Genomic DNA, 19,992 nt, shown 5'->3' with positions numbered 1-19,992 from the left:
TAGGTTTTGTAAAGTGTGCCCTCTGCCATATCCTAGATTTTTCTCCAGGTATTCTGATATCTAAAATGCTAAATATGATCCAGAACACAACATACATACTAGGAAAAGAAGATTGAAGAATGTAAAGGGCCATTATCAAAAGACAATGGTAATTTACCCAGTGAAAGATAGATTTAACTTACATCTATAACAAAGGTGTTATTTTTATAATCCCTAAAAACAAAACAAAAACAAAAACTTCTAATAACTTAGGTCTTTAAAACTCTCCAACAGCATACTATTCTCAATATCCACAATCTTGAGGCATCTTATCACTGTTTTCCAAACAGAATTCAAATTCCTCCTTCTCTGGTCCTGAAGCATCCCTTCCTCAGTATGATCTCTTCAGTAGCAATTGTTTTCAACAATCCTGCAGATATTCTGATTTCCTCTCTAAATGCATGGATCCAGCCTTTGGGGGTTTCTAGTAGTCTCACAAACAATTAAATCCTGAATCAGTCACGGATCTGCAAAATGCATGACTAAACACACAACTAAGATTTAAACTGTTTAACAAGTTAGGATTGTTAATAAGTAAAGTCGTGTGAGTATGTGTGTGTGTGTAAGTGTGTGTGTGTGTGTGTAAGTGTGTGTGTGTGTGTGTGTGTTTAACAGCATTCACAATCATGCTAAAGAAATCAAACTTGACCTTTCAATATTTAAAGATGGTTCTGTATGCAACTGTTCCTGACCCTAGTCATTTAACATTAATCATATAGGCTGTAGAATGACTTCAGGACAGGTACTCTTATTAGGAAGTTACTCCTCACCTTTACAGAGCTTACAGACTTAGAAGAGGAATGACATTAAACACATAAACACAAAAATAAATAATAACAAATTGTGATAAATAATAGAAAAATAAGATTACTGGCTGCTCCAAACCAGAATAAAAAGATGAACTTATTTTAGATTGGAAGTCAGGCTTTAGATAATGAGTTGACTGGTAAATGCAGCAATGTTTGTATATAAGAGGCTTAGACATGAGGTTTGTGTTCATATTTAGCCTTTAAGAAACAGTGGCATCGTCTTTGGAGGTGTGCTCTGTGATCCTGGCTTTTATTGCTTGTTTTGACAACTGTATTTTGCTTCTAACATTAACAGAATATGAAGGTGTTTGCTCATTTTGTATTTCATTAGTATTAAATAGTGCACATGTGATATTTAATGGTTCAGTATTTCTTTCTGGGGTCTCTTGTTCAAGACTCTGACCTTCATTTTCCCTTAAGGAAAAACCCATGATGTTGACCCTGCTTCTGGGCAGCTCAGATCCATTCTGTGGATGTTCCCCTGATATAGCCTGTGACAAACCTAGAGTTTGTATTCTCAGCCAATGATATAGAATTCCTGAAAGTCCATTTAAATCCTTTAAACCATACTCAGCCTAAAGAACACACCAAATTTGTAAGTAATAATAATCAAAATTATTAATAATCAAAAGAACCATGAAGGAAACGTAATACACAGACCTTGGCAAGGGACCCTGGCCTTGTCCAAGAGCTTTGGGGAGGGTTATCCTGGAGAAGTGATCTTTAATGTGAAATCTGAATAATAAAAAACATATATTTACCTGGCATCCTACTAAAATAACTATGTATTAATATGAGTTGTATTCTTAAAGATACTCATCTAAAAATGAAAAAGAAATTCCCTACATTTTGTCTAGGACCTAGAGTAAAAATATCATCAGGTAATTATTAACTTACAATTGTAAAAGCAAACTGAAGTATATCCCTGAGTTCAAACTTCTATTTACAGATAATATCAAGAGACAGGAAATTACAGACGTCAAACCACCTGAAACTTGTCAAAGTGGCAGCTTGGTAACAAACATGAACTTTGAAAGCAAACAGATTTCACCTGAGCACAGAGTTGCATGCCTGAAATTCCAGCAGCTCAGGAGGCTGAGGTAGGAGCCATTCTGAAGTCAAACAACAGCAAGTGCTGGCGAGGATGTGGGGAAAAGGGTACACTTGTACATTGCTGGTGGGACTGCAAATTGGTGCGGCCAATTTGGAAAGCAGTATGGAGATTCCTTGGAAAGCTGGGAATGGAACCACCATTTGACCCAGCTATTCCCCTTCTCAGACTATTCCCCAAAGACCTTAAAACAGCGTACTATAGGAATACTGTTACATCGATGTTCATAGCAGCACAATTCACAATAGCTAGACTGTGGAACCAACCTAGATGCCCTTCAATAGATGAATGGATAAAAAAAAAATGTGGTATTTATACACAATGGCGTACTACTCTGCACTAAAAAATGACAAAATCATGGCATTTGCAGGGAAATGGATGGCATTAGAGCAGATTATGCTAAGTGAAGCTAGCCAATCCCTAAAAAACAAATGCCAAATGTCTTCTTTGATATAAGGAGAACAACTAAGAACAGAGCAGGGAGGAAGAGCATGAGAAGAAGATTAACATTGAAAGGGACGAGAGGTGGGAGGGAAAGGCAGAGAGAAGGGAAATTGCATGGAAATGGAAGGAGACCCTCATTGTTATACAAAATTACATATAAGAGGATGTGAGGGAAAAGGGAAAAAAACAAGGGGGAGAAATGAATTACAGAAGATGGGGTAGAGAGAGAAGATGGGAGGGGAGGGGAGGGGAGGGGAGGGGAGGTGGGGATAGTAGAGGATAGGAAAGGCAACAGAATACATCAGACACTAGTATGGCAATATGTAAAACAGTGGATGTGTAACCGATGTGATTCTGCAATCTGTATACGGGGTAAAAATGGGAGTTCATAACCCACTTGAATCAAATGTATGAAATATGATATGTCAAGAGCTTTGTAATGTTTTGAACAACCAATAATAAAAATTAAAAAAAGAAGAAGAAGAATGTATTAGGGTTTAGATATTAGGTGTTCCTTGAAAACTCTTATGTGAGACCAGGGAAGAAGTTTAGAGGTGAAATGATTGGATTATGAAAACCTTAACCCAGTCAGTGAATTAATCCCCTGATAGGGATTAACTGAGTGGTAACTATAGGCTGGTAGGGTGTGGTTCAAGGAGTGGGTCCCCAGGTCCTGTGTTCAATCCCCAGTACCATTTGGTTAGCTAAACTTAATCTATCTCTGCTTCCTAGCGCTATATTCACAGCTACTTTTCTCCACCACACTCTTTGGTCATGATGTCTGCCTCATCCCAGGCCTTAAGAAATGGAGTCAGCCATCTATGGATTGAGACCTCTGAAAACTTGAACTCTCAAAAAAAAATTCCTCCTCTAAAATTGTTCTTGCTCAGTCTTTTGGTCACAGCAAAGAAAAAGCTTACTGAAACAGAAATCTTCATTTTCAAAAGTTCAAGGATTTACTATTCTGAGGCCTCTTCCAGCACACCACTGGTGCTCTCCTCATCAGGGAAATACAAATTTAGAACACAATTACAGGGGTTGGGGATGTAACTTCAGTGGTAGAATGTTTGCCTTGTATGCCTGAGGTCCTGTGTTCAATCCCCAGTACCATACACACACACACACACACACACACACACACACACACACACACACAAAGACATATACATACTGTTACACACCACCAGAATATCAAAAATTTTAAAGTGTGGTGTAAGCATGGGTGAAGATGTAGAATAATGAGAATTCTCCTATACTGTTGATGGTTAGTGAAGTCACTTTGTAAATCTCTTTGGCCTTGAGTGTCAATGTTGAAGATCCAATAATTCCATACCCGGTCCAAAGATTTATCCACCAGTTCAAGACACCCCATTTCTCATAATAGCCATATGAGTGGAGTTCCAGGGGAGTTGTGGCCCACATCATGAGTGGTCACAACCCCAGGAGGTCAGAAGGGCTCTGTGGTTGCAGGATTTATGGTGTTCAGAGACCCAGAACTATTGGGGGGCGGGGGGTTTTGATAGTCTCACATGCCAGGAGGCACAATGAGAGCAGCTCCCTAGCAGTGATTAAACAGGGTTCCCCAGATCACAACAGAGGTGGAGGGGATCTTGGTGGTCTGAGGTGATGCCTTTTTAGCAACCTGAACATAAGTATTTTAATATTTTAAGATGGCATCCTTACTAGTATATGTGGGCTGAATATCATCCTAAATTTTCCCTAAGAAAACTCAAATACATGTACAACATGATACATGAAAAGAATTTTTATGCAACCACTAAGTTATCATAAGCACAAAAATGGAAAGGGGGAAAAAAACAGAAAAGAAAGTGGATGAATAGATTATGGTCAATTCATGCAGGGGGATTTCAACAGTAATGTGAATAAATTACAAGTACAGGCAATGTGAATGAATGTCACAGAGGAAAAAATACATGAAAGAATACATACATTATGATTCTGTTCGTATAATTTTAATAGATAAAACTATTATATAGGGAAGCATAGATATATAGTAAAACCATAAAATAGGCAAGGAAAAGATTATTCAGGTTGTGAAGAAGAATGGGTAAAAGGGAGGTTTCAGGGCAGTAGAAAAGTCCTTTATTTAATAATTATTTTTAACTCATCCTTACGTGTATTAAACATGTTTCTCTATTTTATATTTTGCCATAAATGTTTAAATTTCTTTTCAAATGTGTTTACCCAAATTATTGCAAAGAGACAAAATTTTTATTTAACTATAGCCTACTAATAAATTTAGTAATTTTGTGAGCCTCACTTTTCCAATTTTTAATGAATCACCTAGAGATTTTGTTCAAATGCAGATTTCAATTTAGTAGATTTGGGCAGGACTTTCTTCTCTAAGGAGTTTTCCCAGATAATGTGAATAACTGCTGTTCTTGTGACCACACTTAAGGAATATACATATAAAACACATCTGTGTTCTAACAATGAAGACTCAGGTAATTCAGAGCAGCTTACAAATGGTTCATTCAACAAATACTTATTGGCTATCTACCAAACCTTTTAAAGACTATAAATGTTAAGGATAAATGTTCTTTGTTAAGGAAAAAAAATAAAAGCATTAGGGTTAATCTTAACACACCTGTTTTTTTAATAAAAAGTGTAATGAGTATAATGTAGAATTTAATATGTTCAATTAAGTTTCCTTGTCTTAAAAATAAAAATAAAATAATTAAATATAATATCCAACCACAAACACCTCAACTGTTTTTCATAAAAATATGGTATCAGCACACTGTTTTTATCCCCACAACATCCTGTGTCTCCTCTCTCTCTCTCTCTCTCTCTCTCTCTCTCTCTCTCTCTCTCTCTCTCTCTCTCTCTCCTCCTTTCTCTCTTTCAGGTTATTAAATGCAAAGCAGCCATTGCCTGGGAAACAGACAAGCCCCTTTGCATTGAAGAGATTGAAGTAGCTCCCCCGAAGGCCCATGAAGTTCGAATTCAGGTGAGTGGGGCCTTTCCCTGCCTGAAAAGGACTCTCAGCACAAAGTGCTCCATTTCTTTCAATTATGTCCTATAATGGTCTGACTGAGAGTCTTGTTTTCACTGTGGAGAAGTTGTATTTTTTAGGTCCACATAAAAATGGGCATTATCCCCAAGAAGGATAAATTATTGATCATTTTAGTAATTTTTGATGATGACTTAAAATTTAATTGAACAATCTTAATCTTGATTGTCAACCCTTAATCAGACAAAAGAATTTGCTTTGGCTTAGAATTAGTTTACTTTTTATTATTCAATTACCAATTATTGGAAAGTGTTTACAAAAAAAAAAGAGAGAGAGAGAGAGAGAGAGACCCAAAACAAGGAAGAAGGAAACCCTTGAGAAATGTCCTGGGCATTATGAGAGCCTAGGTGCCCAGAGGAATGGCAGGAATGGGTCATCAGAGAGAAGAACAAAGAACAATGTCACAGTTGGCATAGTTGGACATGGTCTCCATTTTTTTCTCAGGGCCAACACTACATATGTGAAAATGAATGGGATAGCCTCATGGACAGATCCTAAAGAATTATACAAGATACATTGATAATTAATTATAAAAATGTCTGTCTTTTAACTATAAAAGATTGATCACCTTGAATACAATTTCAACAAAACTTGAACAAGCCATAGAAACCCACATTCCCTCCATTCCCTCTGCCTAATAATTATTTATACCTATTACATTTGCTTTTTCCTCTCCTAGAGACAGTAATTACCAATCCTATCTCTCTCTCTCTCTTTTTTTTTTTTTGGTGAACACAATATCTTTATTTTGTTTTTATGTTGTGCTGAGAATCAAACCCAGTGCCTCACGCATGGAGCGAGCTACCACTTGAGCCTCATCCCCAGCCCCCAATCCTATCTCTTTTTGTGATCTTTCTGACAACAATGAAAGGTAGAAAACATAAGTGCTTTATAGGAGGAAAAGAATCTAATCTCATATAGTTTTTATTCATTCTTTTTTCTTAAAATGTAACAATTTTATTGAGTTATAGTAGTATTGTCATGCTTCAATATGACATTGGGCTTAAAATCATATATAATATCTAATCCAATAATATAACTGCAGAAACACCACTCAAGTCTGTGATTGCTTTATAGGTAATCGCCACTTCCATATGCCATACTGATGCCCACAATATTGATCCTAAATTTAAGGAGGCTCTTTTTCCAGTGATCCTTGGCCATGAATGTGCAGGAATAGTGGAAAGTGTTGGGCCAGGAGTAACCAACTTCAAAGCAGGTATTTTAATTTCTGATTCCAATAAAATAAAAATATCAGTGGTGTGTGTGTGTGTGTGTGTGATAATTTCTTGTAGCCCATGTGGTTCAGCTTTTCTGATATACAAGGATGTTCTGTTCCGTGCAGAATATTTGGAAATGTAATAAACAATAGTCATGCTATAGAGAGTTGCACTAAGAGCATCATCTCTGACAGAACTCTGTACCTGATAATACCCATTCGGATTTGTTAGTTGATGCGCAAGAACTTTTTTTTTAAAAAAAGACAGTATATACAAAACTTAAGAGAGTGCACAATTATGTAAGGTAATAAATATTTTAGCTACCTGTACTTTCAGTTGAATATAAAATTTATACTATAAAAATGGTGTTTTCCACCAATTCATCTGCAGTAAACTATTTACAAGTATCATCTTTAGGCACTATCCAACATGTGGCCTTTCTTTCTAGGTGACAAAGTCATTCCATTCTTTGCACCTCAATGTAAAAAATGCAAGTTCTGTCTGAGTCCTCTCACAAATCTTTGTGGAAAACTCAGGTAAGCTTTATACACTGGTAATGAGAGTATACATTGGCATGAATATTTGGGGAAACACATTGACAACACCCAAATGGAGCTGAAGAGAAGCAATCCTGGCCCCTAATTCCACTTATAGGTATATACAATACACTGTCCAAATGCATACTAAGAGACATATGCTAGAATGTTCCTTGCAACATTGTTTATAATAGCAATCAACTGAAAGCAGCATGAATGTCCATCAATAAGGTAGTAACACAATGGAATATAATATAAAAATGAAAATGGCAATGGCTGGAGAGTCTAAATCTTTATTCCTCTGTTTGTATTTTACTGAGACTATAGAAGGATTCATTTTTCCTTAAGGATGATTGAAACTGGTTATTTAAGAAGTTAGAATGATACCACTCTAATAATGTTTTATTGTGCCTTGATTATCTTACCTATAAAATAGGGATGATACTATCAGCTGCTTTGTAAAATTGTTAAAGATATTCAAAGAATTATACTATTTTGCAAAGTTTCGATGAAATAATGGATTTAGATAATGATCATAAATTATAATATCACAAAAAGAGATGATCAGAAATTATGTCCCTCCAGATGAAATGCATTATACCACCTTTGAAGTATTACCACAAAACTATAAAACCTGAATCCCAACAAGCATTTATATTTTTTAAATGCTTATTTACAAAGAAAAACAAAAACAGAGAAAGATGTTAAACCAGATTTCATGAATGTGATCGGCAAAATCCACTAAGAGGAAAATTCTATAGAACAAATGACTCAGTTACAACAAACAAATTGCAAAAAAGAAAAAAGGGGAGAGGAAAGAATCTACAAATTAAAAGAGATTCAAGATACATGTCAACCAAATGCAATATGTGGACCTAAAAGAATCTGAGAAAAACCAGGAGACATGGCCCATGCCAGTAATTCCAGTAGCTGAGGCAGGAGAATCACAAGTTCAAGGGCAGCCCCAACAACTTGGCAAGACCTTGACTCAAAATTTTAAAAAATAAAAAGAGTTGAGTATGGGGCTCAGCAGTAAAACATCTCTGGATTCAACCCCCAGTACCACCCACACACACAGAAAGAAAAAATCTCACAAAGAAAGAAAAAAAAAAAGAATCTTTTAGAGATACATACTGAAATATTTCTATATAGATGAAAATGGTGATGTCTGAGATTTGCTTCAAAATAGTCCAAGGCAGGGAGCGAGATGCAGATTGTGGAGGGGTAATAGATGAGAATAGATTGCCCTTTGAGTTGATAGTCACTGAAGTTGGGAGATGGGTACGTGGGAGTTCAGTATGCTATTCTACTTTCGTATCTATTTGAATTTTCTGTAATAAAAAAATGTATGAGCTAGTATACATACAGCCTTTGCATTTAATGAAAGTTTGTTCTTACCTTTAAAATGCTTCTAACAGACTACATGTTAATGTGAAAAGTGACAAGTTATTTTCTCAATTTTTCCATCTTAACTCCATAAAATTGCCATTAACAAATAAAAACACCCAACATTTTTTGTTGGGAAATGGTCCGTCCCATTTACTTTCTCTCTCTCTCTCTCTCTCTCTCTCTCTCTCTCTCTCTCTCTCTCTCAGAAATTTTGAATCTCCTATTACTGATCAAGAACTAATGGAAGACAAAACCAGCAGGTTTACCTGCAAAGGAAAATCAATTTACCACTTCATGGGAGTCAGTTCATTCTCTCAGTACACGGTGGTGTCAGACGTCAATCTTGCCAAAATAGATGACGATGCAAACTTAGAGAGAGTTTGTCTGATTGGATGTGGATTTTCATCTGGCTATGGGGCTGCAATCAACAATGCCAAGGTAAATTGTTAAACACAGATTGTGTAAAACAGACGTTACAATATGATAGGAAGGACATAGAATTAATTATCTTCAAATGCTGGCTATGTCATTTATTACCTGTGACTTTAAGCAAGTTATTTAATTCCGAAGGATAATATCTACTACAAATACTTATATAGATAATTAAATTATATTACATATGTACAACATCTGGTCTAATAGCCAGCATATAGTTGGCACCTACTACGTGTTACATATAATACCAGAATATTTGATTAAAGACTAGCCCTGATTTAAATACATCCTGTTTAAATATGTTCCATAAATATAAATGCTCATCCTGGGACACTTGACCCAAAGGGCAACAGAAACTTTAGAAACCCTCAACCACCTTCCTCTGGCCACCTGTACCCTCTCCCTGATGCTGTAGATTTTTCTCTGCCAATCAAGAATAACTTATCTCTGCTTCTCATCCTATCCCTTCATGGCTTCAAAAGAGTGTCTCTGGTAGCAGTCCTGAGGGTGGCAAGATGTGTCCCTGGAATCACATGTTAGAATTTAAAAATTTTACAAGGCTATTTAAACTACAGACCAGAGAGACTTCAAGCAAGGCCTTCTTATTCTAACCTCCCTCATGTCAGTCTTCACCCCTTGACTCAAAACTGCAAAATGCAGCCAATGTGGTCTTTCTAAACAACAAACAAATCTGTTTTCCCTCCTCTTGCATTGTTTCTTTTCGCCCTAAATAAATTCCTCAGTGGGCTACAGTGACTCTTTGCACTATTCACAATTCCCAGGGCCCCACGCTGAGGCCTCAGGTTTTACTCACTGAGGTCTCTGGGCCTTTCCACCTGGGTTGCACCAGTATAGCAGAGTAGACTCCCCAATCTCACTCAGGCTGTCTCCCTTTAGATATCAGTTCTTCTTAAGAGCTATAAACTCTGCAGCTTTCTCTTAATTGTTTACTTTATTAAATTATTTTATTTAATAAAAATCATATATGTGACAAAATGTAATGTCCTAATATATTCATACATAGTGATATGATTAAATCAAGTTAATTAACATATCCATCACATGACTTTCTTTTTTCTTGTGGTGAAAATTAAAATGTGCTCTCTTAACAATTTTCAAAGGGCTGGAGATATGGCTCAGCGGTAGCGCGCTCGCCTGGCATGCGTGCGGCCCGGGTTCGATCCTCAGCACCACATACCAACAAAGATGTTGTGTCCGCCGAGAACTAAAAAATAAATATTAAAAATTCTCTCTCTCTCTCTCTCCTTTCTCACTCTCTCTTAAAAAAAAAAAAACAATTTTCAAACATACATTATTATTTATCAATACCATGTCCTACAATTTATTTCTCCTAACCAAATATTGTGTTCTTTGACCAACATCTCCCCAGTTCCTCATCTCCCCTCCTCCCGGGCTCAGGTAAACCACCATTCTGCTCTCCACTTTTAGGAGTTCAATTGTTTTAGATTCCATCTCTAGTAAGATTGTGTTACTTGTCTTTCTGTACTGACTTCTTTTGCATAGCATAGTGTCCTCCAGGTTCATCCATGTTGTCACAAAGGACAGGATTGCCTTCTTAAGACTGAATAGTATTCCATTGTGTATATAGACCACATTTTCTTTATTCATTCATTTGTTCATGGGCACTTAGCTGGATTCCATAACCTGGCTATTGTGAATAACACAGCAATGGATATAGGAGTGCAGCTACCTCTTCAATATACTAATTTCATTTCCTTTATATATATTCAGAGGTAGTTTTACTAGATCGTATGGTAGTTCTATTCTTTAATTTTTTGAGGAATCTCCATTCTGTTTTCTATAACGGATATACTAACTTACATTTCCACCAACAGTGTGCAAGGGTTTTTTTTTTTCTCCACATTTATGCCAACATTTGTTATCTTTTATCTTTTTTAAATTTATTTAATTTATTTATTTTAGTTGTTGATGGACCTTTATTTTTTATTTATATGTGGTGCTGAGAATGGAACCCAGTGCCTCACACATGCAATGCAAGCATTCTACTGCTGAGCCACAACCCCAGGCCTCTTTTGTCTTTTTGATAATAACAATATTAACAGATGCAAGAAAATAGCACATTGTGGTTGTTTGCATTTTTCTGATAGAGGTTTCAAGCTAATTTTTTAACATACCTATATGTCTTCTTTTGGAATATATGTTTCTCTTTTGAGAATTATCTCTGTCCTTTACCTTTTTTTTTTAATTGGGTTTCTTGTTTTCTTACTAGTAAATTGTTTGAGTTCCTTATAAATTTTTGGGATTAACACCTAATCAGATGTATGACTTGCAGAAATACTCTCCCATTTCATAGCTTGTCTCTTCACTCTGTTGGTTGTATCTGAGGATGCACAGAAGTGTTTAAGTTTGATGTGATCTCAGTTGTCTTATTTCCTGTGCTTTTTAGAGTTACACGCAAGAAATCATTGCCTCGACCACTGACATGAAGATTTTTCCCTGTATTTTTTTTTCTCGTAGTGTTACATTTTCAGGTCTTAACGTTTTAATCTTTAATTCATTTTGAATTGATATTTGTATATGGTATAAAATAAGGATCTACTCTCATTTTCTATATATGGATATAAGTTTTCCCAGCACCATTTATTAAATAGACTGTCATTTCCTCATTGCATAAATTAAAGCAAGTGATGTTTGTCCTCTCTGTTACTTATTTTGTTTCCAACTTAAAAGGTGTTAAAAATTTCTCTGGGACATATTTTCTCTTTCTCTCTCTCTCTATTTCTTTTCTTTTTTTTTTTTTGGAAGGGGGGGCTATGATTTAATCCTAACAGCTTGCCATCCTCTTTGTGAAATATTAATTAAGCATCTCTCTGTATTCAATCTAGTAAGTAGAATAAATATACCAGTTATAGCATCTTTTCTTACCATTTTGTGTATTGCTCATTTAATTCAATTTAACAAGCATTTATTCAAGACTCAACACAGAGAAGACACTCTTAGAAAATAATGGAGAAGATACAAAAGTTTCTGCCTTTTAAAAAAACTTAGTCTTTAAAGAAACACATATACACATAATTATTCGTGGCATATTCAATATAAGATTTTTGTGAAGGGAAAAGCAAAAGGATAGACACTATTTCTAGCTGAAGAATTAAGAAAATTTTCATGAAGAAATATGCTTATATCAGAAATAGAAGTACAGGTTAAGTTTTTGTTATTGTTTTGGTATGTGTGTGTGATGCTGGGGATTGAACCCAGGGCCTTATGCATGTGAGGAAAGCACTCTACTAACTGAGCTATATCCCCAGCCTAGGAATAGGTTTTAATTAGAGGAAATTAAGATCAAAAGTACATCAGGCTGAAGGAACAGCAGGAAATAAGGCATGAGGAGAGGAAAGTGCAATGATTTGCTGTGGGTGTTGTAATGGGAATATCATGGAGATGGAGATGGAGTGTAAACAGAGGTCAGAGAGCAAAGATCCTTCAATGCCATGCAAAGATATTTGGACTTCAATTCCATTTAAATGAATTAACAATTTAGAATGATCAAGTGAGTCAATTCACATTTTAAAAAGTATTAGTGATCCTTGAAAACCATAGTGTTAATAAAGCTAAATTAGATTTATTAGAAATATAGATGTCAAATGACCTGTAATCCAATTTAAGAAGAAAAAAATAAACAGTTTAGAATGTCTGGGGTTTTGAATTTTGTTCTGACAACATTAAAGGAAAAGTAAAACAAGGGAATTATTTCCACTTGGGTTAGTCTCTCATACACTGATAACCTTAACAGATTTTAAATAATTCTCCAAATTTAAGTAGAAATGCATCATTTTCACATTGCCAATTTTTTTTCTGTTGGCAACATATATACTTTACAACAGGCAGTCTTTTATTTATATGTCTGAACATTCATCTCACCCTCTCCTTCAAAAGAAAAAAAACATAGGACAGCTGCTTTATTTTTATTTTTATTATTATTATTATTATTATTATTATTATTATTTACTGGGGATTAAACCAGGGGTGCTTTACCACTTAGCTACATCCCCAGCCATTCTAATTTTTTGAGATGGGGTCTTGCTAAGTTGCTGGGGCTTGCCTCATACTTGTGATCCTCCTGCCTCAACTATCCAAGTCACTGCGATTACAAGCACCACACGTTGCAGGACTAGCTTCTTTAACAGTGTCTCTACCTACAGGTCACACCTGGTTCTACTTGTGCTGTTTTTGGCCTAGGAGGTGTAGGTCTTTCTGCTGTAATTGGTTGTAAAATAGCAGGAGCTTCCAGAATCATAGCTATTGACATCAATAGTGAAAAGTTTGCAAAGGCCAAAGCCCTAGGAGCCACTGACTGCCTCAATCCTAGAGACCTGGATAAACCCATTCAGGAGGTCATCACTGAATTGACCAATGGAGGTGTGGATTTTGCCATTGATTGTGCAGGAGGATCTCAAACTATGGTATATATATCTTTTTCCTCAGATATATTCAAATTTATAGACACTGAAATTCTTCATATATTGCCTGTATGTTCTGGTTGGCTGTTTACCTCATTTTATTTGACTTAATAATCAAAGAGGGCATTTTTCTTTTCCTTTTTCTTTTTTCCTTTTTTGGCAGTATTGGTGATTGAATCCAGGGGCTCTCTACCACTCGGCTACATATCCAGCCCTTCTTAAAAACTTTTTATTTTGGAACAAGTTCTCATTCATTTCCCAGGCTAGCCTTGAACCAGAGATCCTCTTGCCTCAGCCTTCCAAGTCACTGGGATTACAGGCATGTGCCACTGTGGCTGACTGGCTGGGGTAAAGGGCATTTCTTTAGCTAATTAAAAATTAAGAAATCCCCCAAATTATCTTTTAGGAATAAAAAACTGGAATGAGAATGAAATTGGTAAATATTATTTCTAGCCTAATATGTTGAACATTTAAAAGGAAACTCAAAAGAAAAATCAACATCTACAAATAATCAACAAATAATGCTAGTGTGGCTGCTTATCACAAGAGAAAAGTGAACTCACAAAGACAGACAATATTGGCATTTGGGAAGTGCTGAGGTTTGAATGTGCTGCTCAAGGTTGAAGTGTTGAGAGTTTGGTCCTCTGTGTGATCATGAATTTGATCTTAATAATCTCTAATCCTCTAGTTTAGCCTACAGAACCCAATAGAACAATTATAAAGTTATAACAGTTTACAGTTCAAGAAAGTTTTGCCAATTCAACCAAAAATAATTCTTACCAAAAGATATCACTGTCTACCCAATGAAACCCTGTATTTGCATATAGTGCCATTTCAACCAAGTCATCATTATGGAGGATAATTCCTTATTTGGAGCACTGCTCCAAAATGTAGGAAAGGAAATAGGAAAAGCATTAAAAACAAAAACAAAACAAGAGTCAACTTGTAAAGAATAAACAATTACTTTAAGGTGACAAGTAGTGCCTGTGGTCTTTCCTCTCTCCATGCGTCTTTTGATACAGTATATGTAAACAAAAATGTTTCTGCCATACAATAAGTGCAGAGAGTAGAAGTATTAATCTTTAGAAGTGTTTACAATTCTCAAAACAATAAATAAACGCATATTCAAATAAAAAATTCAAAACACTTCCCAAAAGCTCTACATCATTGCATCTTCCATCACTGGTATGAGAGGAAGAAGGGAGAGAGAGATTGATTGCTTCTTTCATACAGTGATCAGTGATGTGAAGAAGCCTATTACAACATCTATAAAAGTTAAAATTGACCCAAAAGGTCAGAATCAAGTTGACCACAAGCCATGAGGTACAAAGTTTACACTTTTCTTCTATAGGATCAATCTCAAAAGATTAAAATTGTGTATCTATTTACCTTAGGATTTCTATATGAAATGGTCATTCATAAGTATATATTCCTTTGAAGCTTATTTACATGTTCGGTTTTGGGCATTTTAATATTAACTGCAAATTTGCAGTAGGTTAACATAATAATGTTCTCTCTTTCCCTCATGCAAAGATCAATGTATGTCCAAGCAACTCTCCTGAACTGAGCCACCGTCTTCCATGTGATAACTCAGCAATCAAGGAAATGTAAACTCCTGGCTTCAATCTCAACTTGAGGCCATCTTGGTTGTTAGAACAAGAGAAAATATGGTTGGCAGGATGAAATCTACCTGTGAGAGGGCTGTAAAAATGTGGGAAAGCAGATGAAATGTTTAATGAACAGAACAGTGTTATATTCTATTAAGACTTTTGCCCTATGTTTTAAATAGCATTTTTTATTTATCCTATCCTTTTTGTTTGTTTTTTAAGTTGCAGATGGATAGAATAGCTTTATTTTATTTATTTATTTTTATGTGGTGCTGAGGATCAACCCAGTGCCTCACACATGCTAGGCAAGCCATCTACCACTGAGCTACAACTGAAGCCCCTATTTATCCTATCTTTAGATCTTCTAAGTACATAGTGTACACCTCATTTCTTAGGTTCCAGGAAATAACTGATTTTTCATGACTTTTAAAGATTTTGATCCCAGGTCCCTGGAATTGCAGATATTTTAGTAAATGCCCATGGTGGATTATCAAAACCTTGTTGATTAAAGTTTATAACATCATTTTTAGATCTTTCCTAGCTCTGTGTATGTATGCTTCCCTTGATACCCAATGATTTGTATTGCAGAGTCAGTCTAACTACTGTATTGTACAGAGTAAAATAATTGTTTCGTTTCTTTTTGGATAAGCTAAGAATTGTATTGAATGTTCTATCTATAACACAACACTACAGCTTCAAGGATCAATCTACAATGATAGTATAACCTCATTAACTTGAATCCCAGTATCTAGTATGCAGAGTTCGATACATTTTCCCTAAATATTGTATATTGCTTTCAACACTGGAATTTATGTATTACTTTTCTACTTACTCAGGTAATCTTTGTTTCACTTTCAGAGAGCAGCCCTGGACAGCACAGTAGTAGCTTGGGGATCATGTACTGTGGTTGGATTAAAGTTTGGTGACAAAGGATTGGAAGTTTCCCCAATAGAGCTACTATTGGGCCGCAAGTTAAATGGAACATTCTTTGGTGGTTAGTTTTGGGTTTTTTTTCTTTTCTGTCTTCATAGCTCTTAATTTTCTTCATAGTAGTACAAAAATTCTTAGAATAAAGATTATTGAAAGAAAATAAAAATAAATTATTTAAATAATGAGTACTTAGAATATATGTAAAGAGTACACAAAAACTATTCTATTTATTAACTGAAAGTAAGTGGAGTTTATATGAAAACTACAATTGGCAAATTGAAATTTAATTCACGTTATATTGAAATGAACACAGATGAATAAAAGGTAAACTTTGATTTCATTGAGGAAGTTCCTTATCTAGAATAGAAAATAGTCTTGAATTTTGCTTATTAAGAAAATTTTTGTAAAAGAACAGAAAGTTAAAGATGGAGGGGAAGAGTTTAGTCATTTGAAGCAACATGGATCTGACCTAATAATTTCATTCATTCAGCAAACACACTGATGAAAACACTTTCTTCATGTCAAGTACATGTATTTATTTATTTGCATTTTGGCCAAATTATAGGTTGGAAAAGTGTAGATTCTGTCCCAAAGCTGGTTAATGACTACAAGAATAAGAAATTTGATCTGGATGCATTGGTGACTCATACCCTGCCTTTTGACAAAATCAATGAGGCATTTGACCTGATGCACCAAGGAAAAAGGTAAATTACCAAACAAATGATTGAGTGTTTAGAAAAACTTTATGATGATTCTATTTTTTTTTAAATAATTGGTTTGTCTTTTCTGATTTTCTATGTCATAAATACTAGATTTGCCAGTACTTTTAGCAAATATATTAAATAATGGTCATTAAAAAAAGATAAAGGCTTCTATTTCCATAATATACACTGCTACCACATAGAGTACTGTTATAAATTGACATATTTTTTTCTCTTTCACAAAAAAATGTTAACTCAGTTGGGTTGATCCCTGGAAGGAGAGGTTTCTATAGTTTAATGTTAGGTCCCTATGATACAATATATTCCTAAATCTGGAAACATTATGTTTGGCAATTTTATACAAAGTGCTTATTCCACACCCTTCATGATCTGTGAAGCCATGGAGATGGGAGAAGAGTGACAGTACAGATACATAATAAATGCTTCAATTCTCTCATTCTCTTGCATTGTCATGAGGCTCCTATAGGATACTGACAATTTTAGCTCTATTGTGTTGCCTTTTCTTGGAGCCTAAGGATTGATTTATAACAATGTCCCAATTGATGAGTTCCTAGGGGTTGGGGTAAGATTAGTATCAATGATTTTAGTTAAAATATCCAAGCAGTCTTGATCTACAGATTCAAAGAGAAAAACACTAAGAGCAATGAAATAGAGGAGATGCAGGATAAAGAAGAAATGAAAAGAAAAAACAGCAAAGGGCTGGGAGGCATAGGTCTTTGGTATCAGTACCCAGACTACTTCATGGGAAAGAAACCTGAGAAAATATTCCCACTGACATAACTCCCCAATTTATAAATGTTATCCACAAAATATCAAAAAGAAGTTCAATTAAAAATAAGAAAATATAAAATGTTGGGGTTTGTGTTTAGGGAGTTTTTTGGGGTTTTGTTTTGTTTTGTTTTGTTGTTTTTTCAGTCTTGGGAATTGAACCCAGGGACATTCTACCTCTGAGATCCATCCCTAGTCTTTTTAATTTTGAGACAGAATCTTACTAAGTTGATCAGATTGGCCTGGAACTTTAGATCCTCCTGCCTCTGCCTCCCAAGACACTGAGATTACAGGCACGCACTACCCTATAAATATTATTTTTTAAAACACCACATAAATTTAGTATATAAGCCCTAAATAGCTTACACAATCTCAATATGTCCATAGGAATATTCCTCAGGTTAGGAGTTGGGTTGGAGTTTAGAGCCTTAGAATCTGGTGGTCAGCTCCTCTGCTACAACCCTTTGACCCTGGAGTTCTTGGTCACCGATATACCCACAAACTAAATGAAAATGCTGCATTGCTTTATTAGATGGGCAAGCCTTCCATAGTCTAGTAATTAGTGGCAGAGTAGAAGCCTAGGGATACATGTGTGAGTGGGCCTTTCTACTCCCTCACTGACTCCCTGAGGAAACCACCTGACCACACACACAGATGAAAAGATAGCAACAGGAAAAGCAGAAGATGGGCCTTGCCATACATACTTACCATATGGGAACAGGAAGCACCCAAGAGGACAGATTTTCCCAACAAACCAACTGTACAAAAACAAGGGAATGGATAGAAGGGGATGGGGCACGATAACTGACTAGCCTGCTAAGATGCAGTGAAGCTGCCTCAGAGTGAGGAAAGGACACAGAGGTTCTCCCTCCACAGGTAGATGTAGCCTCCAGTTCCTGGGTGAAGAAAATATTTAGGCATGGTACCCTAATGATTGCCAGGGCTACACAGCTCCAGAGTAATGTCTGAGAGAAAGAATTTTCTGTCCTTGAGGTTTATCTCCCTACTTTGTTTCCAAATGTTGGAATTATTAAGGATTGAAAACATTCAGATTCTCAGAAAGTAGCCTCTCAATACACCAAGTTCCCCCTTCTTTGATGCCCAACTTGCCCTTGGCAATAGGAGAACCAAGAGCAGTGACTCTTCCAAGCCTCCCCACTTTCTAATACCATCTATAAAACATTATTAATGCAATGAATGGGAGAAATGACAAAATAGAAGAAATAAGACTATACAACGTGAATGTTTATAAAAATTAGACCAAATCCTGAAATGAAAAGACAAAAATTATTTGTGGGCTTTGGCTAAATGTTTCATGTAAATTGTACTTATTATTGTTTTATTGTTATTAACAGCATCCGAACAGTCCTGACCTTTTGAAGATGCCAGGAACAATTTGGAATACTATTCAATTGAATCTGAAACTCTCTGATTAATATATTACCTGATAGGATGGACCAAAGAAAATTATGAGCCTTAAATGCACATTTCTGTTAATGTCTCAACATAAAATAGCTATAAATGGTATGGCATCTACACTCATAAAATGTATTCAAATTTCCTATGTTAAATAATATGATTACTGAAGTATTCATGAATAGAACCATGTGATGTTTAGAAATTGTTTAAAATTAGTTCTGGGGAGGTGAGAGTGGGCGATGAAAGAAAAATCATACATTTGTAATTTTTGAAGTTGATAGACAAACTGCAAGGAATTCCACTATACTGTTCTCTCTACTTTTGTCTATGTTAAGAATTTTCTACAATCCACCAATTTTTACTGGAAAAAATCACTATATATTATATACATATATAAAAAATACTATCAAATAGTTTTTGTGTTTGAATAAACTATAAACTACTCTTTTAAATAAGCTGCTAAATAGTTTTTCTTTTCAATATCTGTTAATTTCTTTTCTCTTAGCCCTACTTTATCATTATGTACTATAATCACACTATAGGATATAAGAATCTACATAATGAAGGTTTTTTTAGGGGGGTACTGGGAATTGAACTCAGGGGTACTCAATCACTAATCCACATCCCCAGCCCAATTTTGTATTTTATTTAGAGACGGGGTCTCACTGAGTTGCTTAGCACCTCACTTTTGCTGAGGCTGGCTTTGAACTCACAATCTTCCCATCTTGGCCTCACTAGCTGGGGGGATTAAAGGCATGTGCCAGCACACCCTGCATATAAAGATTTTTAAAAAGGAAAAAATACATCTACCATCTCAAAGTTCTACCCGAAATAACTGCCATTTAATCTTTAATAATTATCATGACACATAATGTTTAATGCTTTACAGTTCAATGATCTGTAATTTGGACTAACTAATGTTATTTTCTATAGTCAGCTAAAGGTAATATGAGCAGTTACTTACATTGCTTACTAATAAAATAATATAAGAAGTAAAAATATTCATAAATTTAACAGTAAGATTTATATAAAAAGTAGCAAAATGGGAGTTTTCAAGCTATCATACTTATAGATACTACAATGGGCA

The 19,992-nt window shown here is 35.4% G+C and overlaps 1 protein-coding gene across 1 annotated transcript; it reads left to right on the top strand.

Annotated features, from left to right (window-relative positions):
• Positions 1-5,260: 5,260 nt before the first annotated feature.
• On the top strand, positions 5,261-19,148 carry LOC144257243 (all-trans-retinol dehydrogenase [NAD(+)] ADH4-like; the record flags this gene model as incomplete). The annotated part of the gene is made up of 8 exons (XM_077803369.1): positions 5,261-5,374; positions 6,515-6,656; positions 7,106-7,193; positions 8,789-9,020; positions 13,202-13,462; positions 15,925-16,060; positions 16,562-16,700; positions 18,842-19,148. Coding segments are annotated over 8 exons (1,137 nt in total), but the record flags the coding sequence as incomplete, so codon positions are not given.
• Between the last annotated feature and the right edge of the window lie 844 nt (positions 19,149-19,992).

The sequence above is a fragment of the Urocitellus parryii genome, chromosome 10, assembly GCF_045843805.1.
Source record: "Urocitellus parryii isolate mUroPar1 chromosome 10, mUroPar1.hap1, whole genome shotgun sequence".
In the NCBI taxonomy this organism is placed as follows: Eukaryota; Metazoa; Chordata; class Mammalia; order Rodentia; family Sciuridae; genus Urocitellus; species Urocitellus parryii.
Note: the sequence above shows the minus strand (reverse complement) of the source record. Positions and strands in the feature narration are given on the sequence as shown.